The 16,576-nt window shown below is 46.9% G+C and overlaps 1 protein-coding gene across 1 annotated transcript in view; it reads right to left on the bottom strand.

The window, feature by feature from the left end:
- The window catches only part of sh3tc2 (SH3 domain and tetratricopeptide repeats 2), a gene marked incomplete at both ends in the record, with an annotated part of 39,919 nt that extends 23,960 nt beyond the window's left edge, over positions 1-15,959 (bottom strand). Inside the window, 15 exons of the mRNA XM_080527128.1 lie at positions 1,170-1,390; positions 2,071-2,931; positions 3,863-4,057; positions 4,210-4,514; positions 4,821-4,871; positions 6,049-6,191; positions 7,009-7,204; positions 8,445-8,518; positions 9,496-9,694; positions 10,899-11,042; positions 11,256-11,361; positions 11,934-12,061; positions 13,170-13,307; positions 14,352-14,450; positions 15,839-15,959. Of these exons, the coding sequence (XP_080383254.1) occupies positions 1,170-1,390; positions 2,071-2,931; positions 3,863-4,057; positions 4,210-4,514; positions 4,821-4,871; positions 6,049-6,191; positions 7,009-7,204; positions 8,445-8,518; positions 9,496-9,694; positions 10,899-11,042; positions 11,256-11,361; positions 11,934-12,061; positions 13,170-13,307; positions 14,352-14,450; positions 15,839-15,959 (2,981 nt within the window). The remainder of the gene's footprint in view (positions 1-1,169; positions 1,391-2,070; positions 2,932-3,862; positions 4,058-4,209; positions 4,515-4,820; positions 4,872-6,048; positions 6,192-7,008; positions 7,205-8,444; positions 8,519-9,495; positions 9,695-10,898; positions 11,043-11,255; positions 11,362-11,933; positions 12,062-13,169; positions 13,308-14,351; positions 14,451-15,838) is intronic.
- Between the last annotated feature and the right edge of the window lie 617 nt (positions 15,960-16,576).

The raw sequence follows: 16,576 nt of genomic DNA, 5'->3' as shown, positions 1-16,576 counted from the left end.
ACACCTGTGTTACTATAACCTACATACACCTGTGTTACTAGAACCTACATACACCTGTGTTACTAGAACCTACATACACCTGTGTTACTAGAACCTACATCCATCTGTGTTACTAGAACCTACATCCATCTGTGTTACTAGAACCTACATACACCTGTGTTACTAGAGCCTACATCCATCTGTGTTACTAGAACCTACATCCATCTGTGTTACTAGAACCTACATCCATCTGTGTTACTAGAACCTACATACACCTGTGTTACTAGAACCTACATACACCTGTGTTACTAGAACCTACATCCATCTGTGTTACTAGAACCTACATCCATCTGTGTTACTAGAACCTACATCCATCTGTGTTACTAGAACCTACATTCACCTGTGTTACTAGAACCTACATACACCTGTGTTACTAGAACCTACATCCATCTGTGTTACTAGAACCTACATCCATCTGTGTTACTAGAACCTACATCCATCTGTGTTACTAGAACCTACGGTACATCCATCTGTGTTACTAGAACCTACATCCATCTGTGTTACTAGAACCTACATCCATCTGTGTTACTAGAACCTACATCCATCTGTGTTACTAGAACCTACATACACCTGTGTTACTAGAACCTACATACACCTGTGTTACTAGAACCTACATCCATCTGTGTTACTAGAACCTACATACACCTGTGTTACTAGAACCTACATACACCTGTGTTACTAGAATCTACATCCATCTGTGTTACTAGAACCTACATCCATCTGTGTTACTAGAACCTACATACACCTGTGTTACTAGAACCTACATACATCTGTGTTACTAGAACCTCCATCCATCTGTGTTACTAGAACCTAGTCCATCCATCTACATCTTCCCGGTAAGACAATATGAAGGACTGCATTGTGTGTGTCATCGAGGTCCAGTAAGCCTAATCCATTAGGATTGCTCTAAGATGACCCCTGGTGGTTGTTTTGCTTGGTGTAATACCCCCAATATATTAATATCATATAAATATATATATATATATATATAATATTATAATATTAAACACTGACCATAACAAATAAAATAAAACGGTGTTGCATTTGGAATGTTCTACTAACTGAGAAGGACACCGACAGTTCAGCAGCGAGCTGAGACAAGTGTGTTCAGACGAGTGGTCAAATCTCACCTGACCAGGAAGCGTTCGGCCACCACAGGCGCCCCCACCCCCAGCGCCAGGCAGCCCAGGTTGGCCAGGGCCAGGGCCTGGTTCCTCTGGTTGCCGCTCTCCCTGGAGATGCTCAGGGCACAGTGGAGGTGGCGGCGGGCCTCGGCCACGCGGCCCTGCCTCCTCAGACACAGAGCCAGCAGGTTGTGGATCACGCCCCTCTGAGTGGGGCTGTCTGTACCCTGCGGAGAGGAGAGGAGGTCAGGAGACACCTCGTGACGTTAGAATTATAAGGTTCTATCTCCATTTTTGGTCAAAATTTTGTTTTTTTACACAATCTGATCCATTAGGTGTTTATTAATGCCTGTGTGGTGTTATTTTTTAAATGTTGACATTTTTTAGTTAGTAATTAATAAAATACAAAGGTTCCTTCTCACAAAACATGATGGAATGTAAAAACGTTGACGCTCAATATCTCTGAACTACCCTAAACGGAGATAGAACCTTATCATTCTAAGCTCACGATGTTCTACCTCAGAGGGATGTGTCTTTACAATAAGCTGCCTCTGTACATGTGTATACGTGTGGAGTGACAGTGTAAGGAATGTAGGTACTGTATATGTGTATATTTTGTCTTGAGTTTTGTTGTGTTGTCGTCTTGCTGTTGTATGTACTGTAGCTTGTTTAGCATGATAGAATACCAAGTCATGTTCCTAGTGCACTGCACATGGCGAATAAAGTTGAAAGTTGATGTATGTACTGTATGTATGTATGTATCTATGTACTGTATGTATGTATGTATGTACTGTATGTATGTATGTACTGTATGTATGTATGTATGTATGTATGTATGTATGTATGTATGTAAGTACAGTATGTATGTTCTGTCATTGTAAAGTTGTATAAGGATGTTATGATCTACCTGCAGTGACTGCAGCAGTGGCTGCAGGGTGTCCTGGGCTCTCTCTGGCTGACCCGTGAGCACCAGCAGCCACCCCAGCAGCACCGAGGCCTCGAAGCCCTCCTCCTCGTTAATCCCTGCCCCGGTCTCCACCGCCTGCTGGGCGCAGGGCACCGCCTTCTCCAGCGCTCCGTGCTGCTGGTACACGCACGCCAGGCCCAGACACAGGTCCCTCTGGGTCTTCCTGTCGTCCCCCCTCTCGGCCAGGACCAACGCCTGCTGGAGGTACACCACGATCTGGGCCGGGAGCAGCGACGTGCCCTCCCTCCAGCGAGGGTTCAGGCGCACCGAGTTCTTCACGAACAGCTCCACCTTCTGGAACGCGTCTTGGAGGGAGTGCTCCTGGCCCTGGTCCAGGCTCAGAGAGGCCAGTGCGAGGTACGGCATGTACTTGCGGTGGTAGAGGCGACCGAGGAGCCAGTTGAGGTCCAGGGGGGCGATGGGACGCCCCTCCTCGGCGGAGAGGGTGACGGTGAGGAACTGGAGCCTCTCGGCGAAGGGCAGGGCGTCGTCCGTCTTCCTCAGCAGCAGGAAGAGGCTGCAGGTCAGGTAGCAGGCCCGGGCCTCCATGTGTTTGTCTCCCTCCACCACGGACCTCCGCAGCAGCAGCTGCAGCAGCTCGAATTCGTCCAGGGAGGTGAAGCTGTGGCCGGGGAGGCAGAGGAGGAGGGCGCCGGCCTTCTCCAGGGTCTGGGGAAGCTTGTCGGCCATCTTCTGTTTGAGGTAGATGGCGGTGACGTTGGTGTAGAGGGCGATGAGGAGGGGCAGGTCGGAGAAGCCGTCCACGCTCACGCCCAGGGCTTCCTCGTAGTACACACGGGCCTGGGGGGGGAAGAGGGGGGGGGAATTAAATGGGGCTTTTTGCTTTGACCTGGAACGGAAACGTGGTCCCCCCCTCTAAGTAAAATATTTCCCAGACATTTACTGAGTGAGAGGAAACGTTGACAACAGATGCTATACGAAAAACAAGAAGGATTTGTGTGTGTGTGTGTGTGTGTGTGTGTGTGTTTGTATGATGGTAAATTATATAGTGCCTTTATCCAAAGCGCTTTACAACAACCTCTCATTCACACACCCAATCACACACCCATTCACACACCCATTCAAACACACATTCACACACCAATGGCGGCAAGCTACCATGCAAGGCGTCGGCCGGCCCGCTCACTGGGAGCAATTTGGGGTTCAGTGTCTTGCCCAAGGACACTTCGACATGTGGCCAGCCGGGGCTCGAACCGATCTGCCAACCTTGCGATCATTAGACCTTAACTAACTGCTCCCCCCAGCACAGCGTCTCCTTTGACACCCGCTTTTCCCCTTTACTGTGTCCCCTATGACTTCTACTGCCCCCCTTGTACTGTTTCTCTGTTCTCCAGTGCCTATATATAAATAAATAAATAAAAATCCTTCTATCGCTGAGACTGCCAATGGCCCCGGGCCTGAGCTAGATGACTCTTCCTGCTACGACTGGCGGATTGATGATTCACTTGCTTAGTCAAATGTATTGATTGTAAGTCGCTTTGGAATAAGGCGTCTGCTAAATGCAAAAAATGTCAATGTCAAATGTAGACGACAGCTCTACCTCCTGCGCCACAGCCGCCCATTATGAGTATGTCTCCCCTACCTGGGAGTACCACAGCCGCCCCATATGAGTATGTCTCCCCTACCTGGGAGTACCACAGCCGCCCCATATGAGTATGTCTCCCCTACCTGGGAGTACCACAGCCTCCCAGTATGAGTATGTCTCCCCTACCTGGGAGTACTTGAGCTTCTTGGCGCAGAGCCGGCCCAGTAGGAAGCAGGCCCGGCGGTGGGCCCAGTGCATCCCACACCTCTTGGCGGCTTCCCTCACGCTCTCCAGGTGGGCCAGCAGCTCCTCCTCACTCTGCCCGCTGAACGTGGCCCACAGGTAGGAGTGATGGAGGTCATACAACGGCAGGAAGTCCTCCTGGAATTCATGAATAATATCATCAAGGAAGAAACAAGGAATGAAAACGGCTGAATAAAAAATTTACTAAACCAGAGAATCCAGATTATCCAGAGGACGACAAAGTGAACGACCCTGCTTTTAGTGACTTTAGTTAACTGCTGGACTCTGACCTGGAAGTGGTCACGGTTGAGCAGGGTCAGGGTGGGGTCACAGTGCTCCGACTCCTCCCCCTCCCAGCTCCCCTCCTCCATGTAGAGAGGCGGATCTTCCTGGAATTCGTCCATCTCCCGGAAGGTGTCGTCCAAGCTGAAGGACAGGAGCTCTCCGTCGCGCCCCAGGGGGTTGTGGGACTGATAGAGGGATAGCCGGGGAGAGGAGTGAGAGAGGGAGGGGCGAGGGGAGGAGTGGTAGGGGGGGGTCCCGCCACTCTTGTCTGAGACGAGGCTCTGGCGAGCGCTCACAGGGGCCTTGTGGTCTGGAGGAGGAAGAGAGATATGAGAGGATGTTCCCATACACTATCTCACTACATTTTAGAAAAACGTATTGTATTCAACTTGTATTAAAATGTCTCAGCTGCCTTTAACCCAAAGCAGGGAAACAAGTTCAAGGCTCCCCCTAACATTTGTTTCTTCAAAAGTGTGAGTCTATTAGAGTAGAGAGGTTCTTGGCTAAATGAATGGGACTAATTTGGGATTTATTGGCCAATAAACATGCAATAATGCAATATTCAGCCCAGGGTATGTATAGGATTGAGATAAACAACTTCAGCTTGTTATATTACCTTGTTTTGGCTGGTTTCTGATGTAGGTAAAGTCAGACTCATCCAATCTGTCTGTGAGGACACATGATGAAAGCATTTCAGAGCTGATTTCTCGGTTGAAAAGGGGAAAACTATTTGGTCCTGAAGTGGCCACATGAGGGGAAAACACTTACATAAAACAATGGTCATCTAATACTTTGATACAGTTAACACTTAATCAGTGTGAGTAAAGAAAAGTGTTATATCTTTGCACTCAATCAAATTTCAGGACCCTCCTTTCATGACTTTTCCTAGATATGTGCGTTCTACCACCCAGTATCCTTACATTTTCTAAATCACATCAGGATAAGAAAATATAAAGCTATTTTGCCGTTTTTCTGTGTAGGAAGCAGGATAATTTACAAGCGGCCAACTAGTGGTCGTTGTGTGTAAATAGCAGCTTGAGCATTGTAAAGAGGGGGTCATTTGAAGGGCGGGCTCATAGTGATGCATGGAACGGAATGAGGAACGGTATCAAACATGTGTGAGCCGTCCTCCGATTTCTACCTCCACCAGCCTCCCTAGTTCAGTTCAGTAGGTGTGAATGAATGCAAGAACTGTGGTGTTTCTCCCACCTCCAGCCAGCTGAGCCATTAAAACCATACACACAGACTCGGTCACTCAGTTTGCAACAGCCTCTAATCTTGTGTTGTCCTCGGATCTGAGACTAGACTCCAGTCTCATAAGACTTATCGAAATAAGGCTGGATTTTGGAATCAATCTTGCAGGATTGATCAAAATAAGCCTGGATTGCCCTTTAGCGACATTGATGGAACAACCCCCCAGTTCCTGAATTCTTCCAAGCTGAGACTACTCCACCCTATATCCTGGTCCCCCCCCCAACCCCCCGCCCCCCCGCACACCACCACCACACACACACACACACACACACACACACACACACACACACACACACACACACACACACACACACACACACACACACACATTCCACATGAGTTGACTGTTCAGCACCTGATCAGTGTGTTTGAGTCTGGTTCCTCTCAAGGTTTCTTCCTCCCAGGGAGCTTTTTTCCTTGCCACTGTGGCTTGCTTTTTGGCGGGGTTTGGTGTTAGATCATATTGTTCATATTGTATTTCTTGTTTATATTGTTTCATATCGTTTTTGTTGTGAAGGCACACAATTGCGCTCAATTGTCTATATAAAACAGTTCTATACAAATAATGCGATTGATGGATGCCTGCCTACCTAGTCTGTACACAGCGCTGATGTCAGAGGAGAAGAGTCTCTCCAGGAGGCTGCTGCTGCTGTCGCTGGGCTCGGCGCTGCAGGGGTTAACCTGGGCCAGGCCCGCCTTCTCCTCCTCGGTCAGAAAGACCAATTGTCCGTCGCTGCGACACAGAGACAAAGACAGCATTATAAAGCCATGTGACTCTCATTTCAAGACCCTGCAGCTCTCCAACTTCCCCCTCCCAACCCCGCGCCTGCTGACCAGAGAAAATAGGGTCATAGAAAGGTCAGGAAGATGGATAAATATCACACGTCCACTGTCCCTAACAGGCCCAGTTTTTCCGAGAACAAATAAGATTGAGAATATAAACAGATTGTGTAATAGACATCGACAACGACCTCGTTGTCTGAATGGAATGAAGTCAAGTAGAAAGTTGTTATGTCACTTGTTTTGTGCCTGGAGGAGATATGTGACCCAGCAACTATGGCTAAGTGGTTTAAACCCAAGTGTCATCCCTGTCCCACGGCTGTCAGAACTGCAGAGTCACTACCCATCTTCCGTCGGAGTCTGAAGACCCATCTCTTCAGGTTACACCTTAACCGCTCCTCCTGAGACGTCTAGTACCCCCCAGCACTGCGTCTGCTGAGACACCTGCTTTTCCCCTTTACTGTGTCCCCCAAGACTTCTACTGCCCCCCCCCCCCTGTACTGTTTCTCTGTTTCTCCAGTGTCTATAAAAACAAAAACAAAAAAACAACAACTGTATTTTGTATTTTTTCTTTTTGTTCCTTCTATCACGGAGACTGCCAATGGCCCCGGGCCTGAGCTGGATTACTCTTCCTGCTACGACTGGTGGATTGATGATTCACTTGCTTAGTCAAATGTATTGATTGTAAGTCGCTTCGGAATAAGGCGTCTGCTATGCCAAAAATGTCAATGTAATGTCCTCATCCCTCCCCTCATCCCTGTCCCTCTTACAGTGGCTGAGTGTCGAGCGGCTGGACGTGGGCCCTGTGGACGAAGCCTGTGTGTCCCGTGGAGGTGTGTGTGCCGATGAACATGTCCAGCCCTCTGACCAGCAGCCCCCGGACCTCCACCACGTCCCCTCGACTCAACTGCAGCTCCTCACGACCCACCGGGATATGGTCCACCACCGCCACACAGGACCCCGTCACTGCAGGGGGGAGGAGGGAAGGAGGAGAGGAGGAGAGGAGGGGGAAGAGGGTGAGTCGCATAGGCTACTGTACCCATTGTCTAGCACTAAAACAGTGCTAGATGAAAATGTAAGGATACTAGGTGGTAGAACGCACATATCTAGGAAAAGTCATGAAAGGAGGGTCCTGAAATTTTATCTAACATTTGTTTTACTCAAATGACCCCTCATGGCTGATTAAGTGCTAGAGAATGCTTAATTACAGTAATACTAGAGAAAAGTACCAAAAAATACAAAACAGTCAGTCAGTCATATACGTGTTATGTAAGGTTTTGGAGAAACATGACATAGTTTGTGTGAAAGGAGAGCCATGAATGCACACAGATGAGCCAAAACATTATGACCACTGACAGGTGAAGTGAATTGATTCTCTTGTTACCATGGCACCTGTCAATTTCAGTTCTTGAAGTTGATGTGTTGGATGTAAAGCCCAATGCACACGGCCCCGATTTTGTCGCACCGCCGAACATTCGATTCTCAATTCTTTGAGTTATTTCAATTGGTGTGAATGGAGAATCGAATGTTGTCGTGCGATAAAATCGCATCGCACGCCGTGTCCATTGTCTCATTCAAAACAATGGAATCGAATTCGGTGGTGCGACAAAATCTGGGCCGTGTGCATTGGGCTTAAGAGAAATGGGCAGGAGTAAAGCGACTTTGAAAAGGGCCAAATTGTGACAGCAGCTGGTGAAAGCGGGAACAGGTCGGCAACCAATCAAAATGTTTTGACTTTTATTCCGAAAAAAGTAAATAAATGTCAACGTTGTTGAAAATCAATGACACACTCGCTAGTCAAGCCAAATGATTGCAATGCAATGGGTTCAGTAAGTAATCCCCACTACTCTACACTAACTAGGTAGTAGTGGGGATTACACACCCAATCCATTGCATTGCAATATTTTGGCTGGATTAGCGAGTGTGTCACTGATTTTCAAAAACATTGACATTTATTTACTTTTTTCGGAATAAAAGTCAGAACATTTTGATTGGTTGCCGACTTGCAGTGTAGTTTGGGTATGCCTTTGAATGTAGTGTTTTCCTACAGTACGGCTCAGTGGAAGCTGGCGGAGGTAGAAGTCAGAGGAGAGGCTCATTGTAATGGTAACAAACGTATCTGTGCATTCCAATGAGCCTGTCCACCAGCCTGTCCACCAGCCTCCCCTGGTACAGCTCCAGTCTGTTATGATGTCTGTGCTCTCACCTAGAGGATGGTCAAACTGTCCCTTGTCAGTAGGAGAGCCTCCAGCACTGCCAGGGTATTTCCTCAGGAACCACCTTACGTAAACAGGAAACACACATCAGACAAGGGCGCTGCGCCACGCAAACAGACGGGCACAGAATGGCCACCGTGCACAATCTGAGGTGATTGGAAATATCAAATACAAGGAAGTACTATTGTTCAAATCTGTCATGACGGGAAACTCTACAGTGTGATATTAACTCAGATGCCAACGCTGTTTTTACTTCAGCTGATACGTTTGGCAATGTTGAATGCAGGCAGACAGTCTGGCACTTCAATTTAAGTGAGTTGAAAAGGAGTTCATTTCTGGCGTCTCACTAAACATGGCATAATAATAATAATATAATAATAATAATAATAATAATAATACATATTATTTATATGGTGGCTTTCAAAACACCCGAGGACACCTCACAGGGCATGTAATCGCAGGGTCCCTGGTTCGATTCCAGCCTCCGACCTATCCTGCATGTCATTCCTCCTCTCTCTCACCCATCCTTCCTGTTCATCTCTACTGTCTCTATCCTAATAAATCAGAAATGCCCTAAAAACATTATTTTAAAAAGAAAAAGAAATAACTAATTTCTAAAGTGTCTGACTGTAGGGAAGGTATGATTGTTTGTATAAACTGCTTTATAAGTCTCTCACTGGCACAGCACCAGAATATGTGAAAGACCTATCGCTAGCATATCAGCCCAATAGAGCTCTCAGGTCTTCTGACGCTGGTTTTCTCTGTGTACCACATGTACAAAAGAAGAGATTTGGTGAGGCTGACAAATTGTGGAATGCACTGCCAGTTCACATTAGGGATGCAACCTCAGCAAATATGTTTATGTCAAGACTAAAAACCCATCTTTTTAATATTGCCTTTAAATGACTGAATAATTAAATTATGATTATATAATGATTGGAGCATTTTGAGCTGCAACGTTTGCAGGAAAAGCGCAATACAAATAATAGTTATTATTATTATGATTATTATTGACTGATGTGAGTGTGTTGTGTGACTCACTGGTAGAAGGGGTAGGGCAGGGGCTGCATGGCGTTGAGGGGCACCAGGCCGTGCTGGCCGTTGGAGAGCAGGGTGCCCTCCCACATGTCCTCCTGCCCCGTGTCCCGCACCATCAACAGGTCGTTCCTGCTGAACCCCAACTCCTCCTCCTCCTCACTCCTCTCCCCGCTGCTGAACAGAGCCTTGGCAAAGAATGAACCTGCACACATACACATGCACACACACACACACTCACACACACACACACACACACACACACACACACACACACACACACAGACACACACAATAATGCACACAGGAATGCACACAGGAATGCACAGATTCCTCAGATCATCTTCCTAATCTCTTGCGGTTGGACAGATATAGAGATATATAAGTTCCAATAAAGATATCAGCACACACAGACAGGTAGAACTACTGTGTTAGTTCTTTGTTATGTCAAATATAACCTTATCCCCAGGTTATCCCTCCTCCCCTGGAGTCTGACAACAACAATAATGTCAAATAAAGAGCTTGGTTAGCTCCGGCTTCTAGTATCACTGTAGCGTAAAGGTCAAACAGTCATCTGAACAGAAGTTTTTTTTCTTTTTTCTTGGTATTTGAGAACAAACCATGCGTTGTTGTGTCCATAACAGCCTAGCTCTAATGAATAGTCAAAAAAAGGTAAAAAAACATGGAGTTAATGAAATAAAACAGCTAATAACACATTACCCAGAGATCAAAATCAAAGCAAAACAACTCCCGTCTCTAGTCAATGACGGATGCTCTATATGACATTAAGCTAATGTATTACCGAGGGCTATTTTGCCAGCAGCGCATTCCCAGTGTGCACTTCTCTGAAGCATTATGTCTTAAGAGGAGGTAAGCAAGTCTGAAATTCCTATGAGGAAATCAATAGGCTAGGATAAAGGCTTGTTGTTGTAGAGAGAAGAATGGATTCAGTAATGAGTCAGCGGAGCGGTCGTTGTTGTAGTGAGTTGTTGGGTGACAGAGAAGCACAGTAATGTACTGTACAGACACACTAACTTCACACTGCTTCTTCTAAAAAAACAACGAAGTCTGTTTCTCTTTTGTTATTATGATGCATGTATGTATACTATGTTTACAATTGTCTGTATGTATATAATGTTGACAATCGTCCAAATATGATTTTTGTGTCGGACCCCAGGAAGACTAGCTAACGTCATGGCATTAGCTAATGGGGATCCTATTAAACAAACAAACATTTGCGTGTTTCACTTTCACTGAATTGTCACACTCAGAGGTCATGTGACCCACGCCTGAGGTGGACGTCCACACTGAAGAGGACATTGGTCGTTCGAGATCAGAACATGCTTGTTGTTCTGTGATGGCCACGCTGTGATGTCATAGTTCTTAGAATGCACTCGTAGGGTTCTTACCCTCCTGCAGCAGCAGTCCCAGGTAGAGCGTGGCCAGGTGTTCCTCGTCCACCGTCACGTTGATCTCCAGGTCGCTCAGCAGCTCAGGGTCCAGCCAGAACGACTGGTCACACAGGAAGTTCTCCAGACACCGCGCCACGTAGCCTAGACACGACGGACACACACACACGCACACACACACGCACACACACACACACACACACACACACACACGCACACACACACACACGCGCACGTACACACGCACACGCGCACACACACACACACACACACACACACACACACACAAGATGAGCCAAAGAAAAGTGACATGAGGGTAAGTAATAAGTAATAAGGGGGACAGTGATTGAGAGCTACCTAGCGCCAGGTACGTAGAGAACTTCCAGATCTCCTCCACGGTCTTGAAGGTGATGACGAAGCAGTCCTTCTCTGCGTGGACAGACAGCAGACGTGCAGACAGGTCCTACAGGGCGAGGGAGCAGGAAATACACCACAAATTCAGACGTTCTTTGATACCATTCCTCATTCCGTTCCATGCATTTACAATAAGCCCGTTCTCTGATTTCTACCTCCACCAACTCTAAATCAGCCACGAGGGTCATTTGACCCCTGTGAGTAAAACAAAAATGTTATATCTTTGCACTTGATCAAATTTCAGGACCCTCCTTTCATGACTTTTCCTAGATATGTGCGTTCTACCACCCAGTATCCTTACATTTTCAAAGTCATATCAGGATAAGCTAGTATAAAGCTATTTTGCAGTTTTTCTGTGTAGGAAGCAGGCCAATTTACAAGCGGCCAACTAGTGGTCGTTGTGTATAAATAGCAACTTAGCATTGTTGCAGCTCTTTTAGTAGGTAAAAAAGGCATAGCTGTTCTAGTAGACTCGGCAGCTGTTAAGGCCTGCTCTTTTATGATCTGTTGCTATGTCTTCATTTAAGACTTGGACTTGGTCTCCAGGCTCTGACACCATGAACTAACTACTCTACAGAAAGGGTTCATAGGAGTGATCCGTTCAGATGGAGAGTAGCTGACCTTGAAGAGCTGGATGACATCCTGGCTGTTGCTCTCCACCACCCTGAGTCTTGTACGCAGCGCCTCCTGGAGGTCACGGTCAGGAGCCACACTCGAGCGCCGTCGCCCACTGAACACCAGGATCACATCTACAACAAAAACAACAACAACAACATCATCAACAACAACAACATCAACAACAACATCAACAACAACAACAACAACAACATCAACAACAACATCATCAACAACAACAACAACAGCAAAGACATCAACAACAACAACAACAACGACATCAACAACAACAACAAAGACATCAACAACAACATCAACAACAGACAGAGGAGACAATTATTGATTTCACACATGCTCCTACATAACAACCTCTCTGTCGATCGTTCACCCATACAAACACCTCAGAAAATGCTCAGTGGATGAGCAAGCGACACGTGGCTGAGATTGGGAGCGGTTCGGTTCGGTCCTGATGCTAATATACGAAGCAATAAAAACACAGATGTTCAACAGAGGTAAAATGGAAAGTTATAGCCTTTTAGAATAGGTAAGTGGATTACAGGGACATCCTTAAGTGAGCTCATATTTCACAGGAGCTGCTGAGTGATTTATTTTTTGATGAATCAGACCTATTAGGCCTCTTAGTGGACACTGAGTGGACTCTTCCAGGGCCCGTTTGAACCCATTTGGGAGTCAGGTACTTAGGAGCCCAGCGGAAGGAGCTGCTTAATAGGTAGACGGAGGAGGAAAGGTGGAGTGTCTTCATTAATTCCAAAGGGCAATGTGATATAGCCTACTGCATTCCAAATGCAGTGAGAGCATCCACACAACACAGCAGAACACAACACAACACCCCCACAACACAACAAGCACCACAACACCACAACAAACTACACAAAACACCACACAACTTACACAGAAGACAAGACAACGCACCACAGCACACCAACACACCATACCACACAGCACACAACACACACCATACAGCACACACCATACCATTCCACACCGCACAGCAGAACATAACCCATCCCACACCACACACACAACACCACACCACACACCATACCATTCCACAATCCACACCCACACCACACTACATCACACGCAACACAACATCGCACCACACCACACACCATTACCACACCACACACCACCCACACAACAAAAACACACCCAACACACCCTAACACCATTAGAAGCCATCAGGTCATAACAACATGTTTACGCTACACAGCTCTGTACCCGAGGAGAACCTCTCTCCGACTGCTAGTGACACAGTGCTTCCTCTGGCCAAGGCTTCCTTCCTCTTCCAGTAGCTCACTGACTCCGCCTCTCCTTCTCCTGACTCCGCCCCTGGACCCTCCTCCTCCTCCCCTGACCCTGAGGAGACAGGACACAGGTTAAGGTTAAGGTTATTATAACATGATTGGGGGAGACTATCCAACTTGACTGTACCATTAGAAGTGAACAAGGAACATTGAGGACTCATCGCTGTGCTGGCTCTGTGCAAAAATATTGTTAGAAGCAAGATAGAGCGGCAGAAGGTTCACTTGTACGTTTTGGTCCAGCTGATGCAGGTTTATTTAGTGGTTACCCAGTTTCCTCTGGTACATAAACAGGATCTGCCGACTGTATCATACCTCATCTATAAATACTAGCCAGATGGTCGATATAATAGTCTGGTCATGTTTTGGAGCTGAGAACGACTTTCCCTCTGTTGTTTTGTCTCATTGTACAGAGAGGATGTCCCCAACACTTCCTCAACCTGTGACCGGTGGCCATGTCAGCTTGACTGAAGCTTCCTGCTCAAATTAATGTTATTGTGTTTGTTTAGGCTACGACCTCATACATTTGTTTCTATGGCTCAGTTTGGTAGAGCATGGCGCTAATAACGCTTAGGTCGTGTGTTCAACTCCCACTGGGACCATGTATACAGAAAAATGTATGCACTCACTGCAATGTAAGTTGCTTTGGATAAAAGCGTTGGCTAAATAGCATATATTATTAGATATGCAGGCTTTGATCCTCAAGCAAAATCCTTCAGAAACAATCCTGAAGCCTTTCAAACTGTTGATTGAACTAAAAACAATGCAGGGGTTGAAAGTCATGTGATATTGACAGAATCTGTTTGATATATGTATCATTATTATTTATTTATTTTTAAATCATTTTTAAATAAATATTATTTATATACATAAACCCCTCAAAGAAAGTTTGGAAACGTTATTTCAGTCGATTCTTCCTCCCCTTTAATAATACCAATTGGTATTGTATTTTATAGCGTTGGAAAGCCTGATTAGTCACCTTTACAACGAGGTACAACTTGTAAAGATCATGCATTCGTGGAATGAGTAACATAGCTAAACGTGTGGGTAGTCACCTTTACAATAAGGTAATAAAACTCTTGTTTTCACATTACTGTACCTTGAGTCATGAAGTCATTTCCTAGGAAGTGGTCGCTGGTGCCAGACAGCGTGTAGGGTGGTTCCCTCCAGAGAGCATCCAGCTCAGCAGGGGAGATGTCTGTGAGGGGGGGGAGGGGATCAGAGACGGGCGGTATGTCATCCAGTCATGATCATGGACATGTCCTCATAGTCCTAAACTGTCTCATAGTCCTACTCCTATGTTAACACTAGAACAGCCATGAGGGGTCATTTGAGTAAAGAAAAATTGTATATCTTTGCATTCGATCAAATTTCAGGACCCTCCTTGCGTTCTACCACCCATTATCCTTACATGTTCAAAATCACATCAGGATAAGTTAATATAAAGCTATTTTGCCGTTTTTCTGTGTAGGAGGCAGGCAAATGTACAAGCCGGCCAACTAGTGGTTGTTGTGTGTAAATATCAGCTTGAGCATTGTTCATGTGACCCCCGAGGCGCCTCATTTAGTAGGTAAAAAAAGGCACGGCTGTTCTAGTGTTAACCAGGGAAGCTGGTGGAGGCAGAAATCAGAGTACAAGGTCAATGAGACCCGACCTCTGATTTCTCCCTCCACCAGCCTACCCTGGAGGGTATCTGAGTAAGGCATTTAGGACTACTGGTACAACGACAAAGTGATCAAACTGCAGGCTTTGAGCCCTGAGACAGAGCCGTTGGACAGCATAAGAGTTAACAGCGGCCGGGAGACACAATGACATGAAGCAGAGGGCCAGACAAAGCCCCCCAGCACAGCCACACACAGCTGCACTGACATCAGCCACACAACAACTCCCCACACCCCCCCCCGCCCCCCCCCGCCGTCTGTAACCTACCCACCCCATCTCCATCCCCACCTCATCTCATCCCACCCCACCCGACCCCCCCTACCACTACACAATTGGACAAGAGGACAGCCAGACAACTTGAAGCACGCCTTCTGCAGTACATACGACACAGACAACAAAAACACACAACACAGCATAACCGTATAACATATCCAAGCCGTTCACAGACACTGCTGACAGCACAGACACAGCTTGACTGCACAGACACAGTCAACCGACTTCGGGGCAATTATAGCGATTATAGCTCTCCGCTTAAAACGCTTTCGACGAGGACTTTCGAGGACGATCCAAACAGCACATTGCACAGGGGGTTAGGGTGACACCACTGTACCACACACACTTAGAAAAACAACAATCCTCCTTACATCACAACCTTGACACAGTACAACTATACACCGACGAACACGACATGAACCACAGAGTTAGTGACTTGAGCACTTCAAGACAAAACACAAGCACAGTCCGGGGGGGGGGGGGCACCTTTTTGAGGACAAAGCGACCCCCCCTTTTTTACCTTCACGGGTGTGAATGTTACCCATGTCGGATTAGAGAAACAGCGGTAGCCTATCTGTCTGAGTAAAGGAGGCACTGGGACGGACGGTCCTTCTCATGGTAGTGAGAGACAGGCGCCAGGGTGGGACCGACCTGTAAACAAGAGGCAGCGTTTGAGGAGCGCTCCGCAGCAGGAGGTCGCCAGGAGCGGTCGGCAGCAGCAGGAGGCCATGTGAGCCAGCAGCTTACAGCTCCCAGAAATCGATGATGCCATCCTCCCATCCGCTCTCCAACACTGTACTGTCCTGTAGACTGTAGGCTGTCTTCCTCTCAGGGGCTCTCTCTCTCTCTCGCTTTCACTCTCCCTCTCGCTTTCTCTCTCTCTCTCTCTCTACCCTGCTTGCTCTCTCTTTCCCCTGCCCTTTCTCTCTCTCTCTCTCTCTCTCTCTCTCTCTGCTTCCTCCTGTATATTGTATGTCAATCTCTTCTTGATGTCCTTCTCTCTCTCTCTCTCTCTTTCTCCTTCATTCGTCTCTCTTGAAATATGTCTCTCTCCTCCTCCTCCTCCTCCCTCGTTCATGGCTGCTGCCCAGTCTGTCGGTGAATGCACAAAGCACTCTCTGCTGATGGCATGTGTGTGTGGGTAGGTCAGTGAGAGAGTGTGTGTGTTTGTTTATAGGTCAGTAGAGTGTGTTTGATTGTGTGCGTGTGTGTGTGTGAGAGTGTGTGTGTGTGTGTGTGTGTGTGTGTGTGTGTGTGTGAGAGAGAGAGAGAGAGCCAGGGCACCTCAGTCTCACTGTCTGTGTTGTTGAGGCAGAGTGCTGAGCCTTTGTAAGACAACGCCACCTGGGTCCAGGTTACAAGGTCACTGGGTAGTGGGGTAGCACTGAC

Source organism: Nansenia antarctica (genome assembly GCF_963989245.1).
Source record: "Nansenia antarctica genome assembly, chromosome: 3".
Lineage (NCBI taxonomy): Eukaryota > Metazoa > Chordata > Actinopteri > Argentiniformes > Microstomatidae > Nansenia > Nansenia antarctica.
Note: the sequence above shows the minus strand (reverse complement) of the source record. Positions and strands in the feature narration are given on the sequence as shown.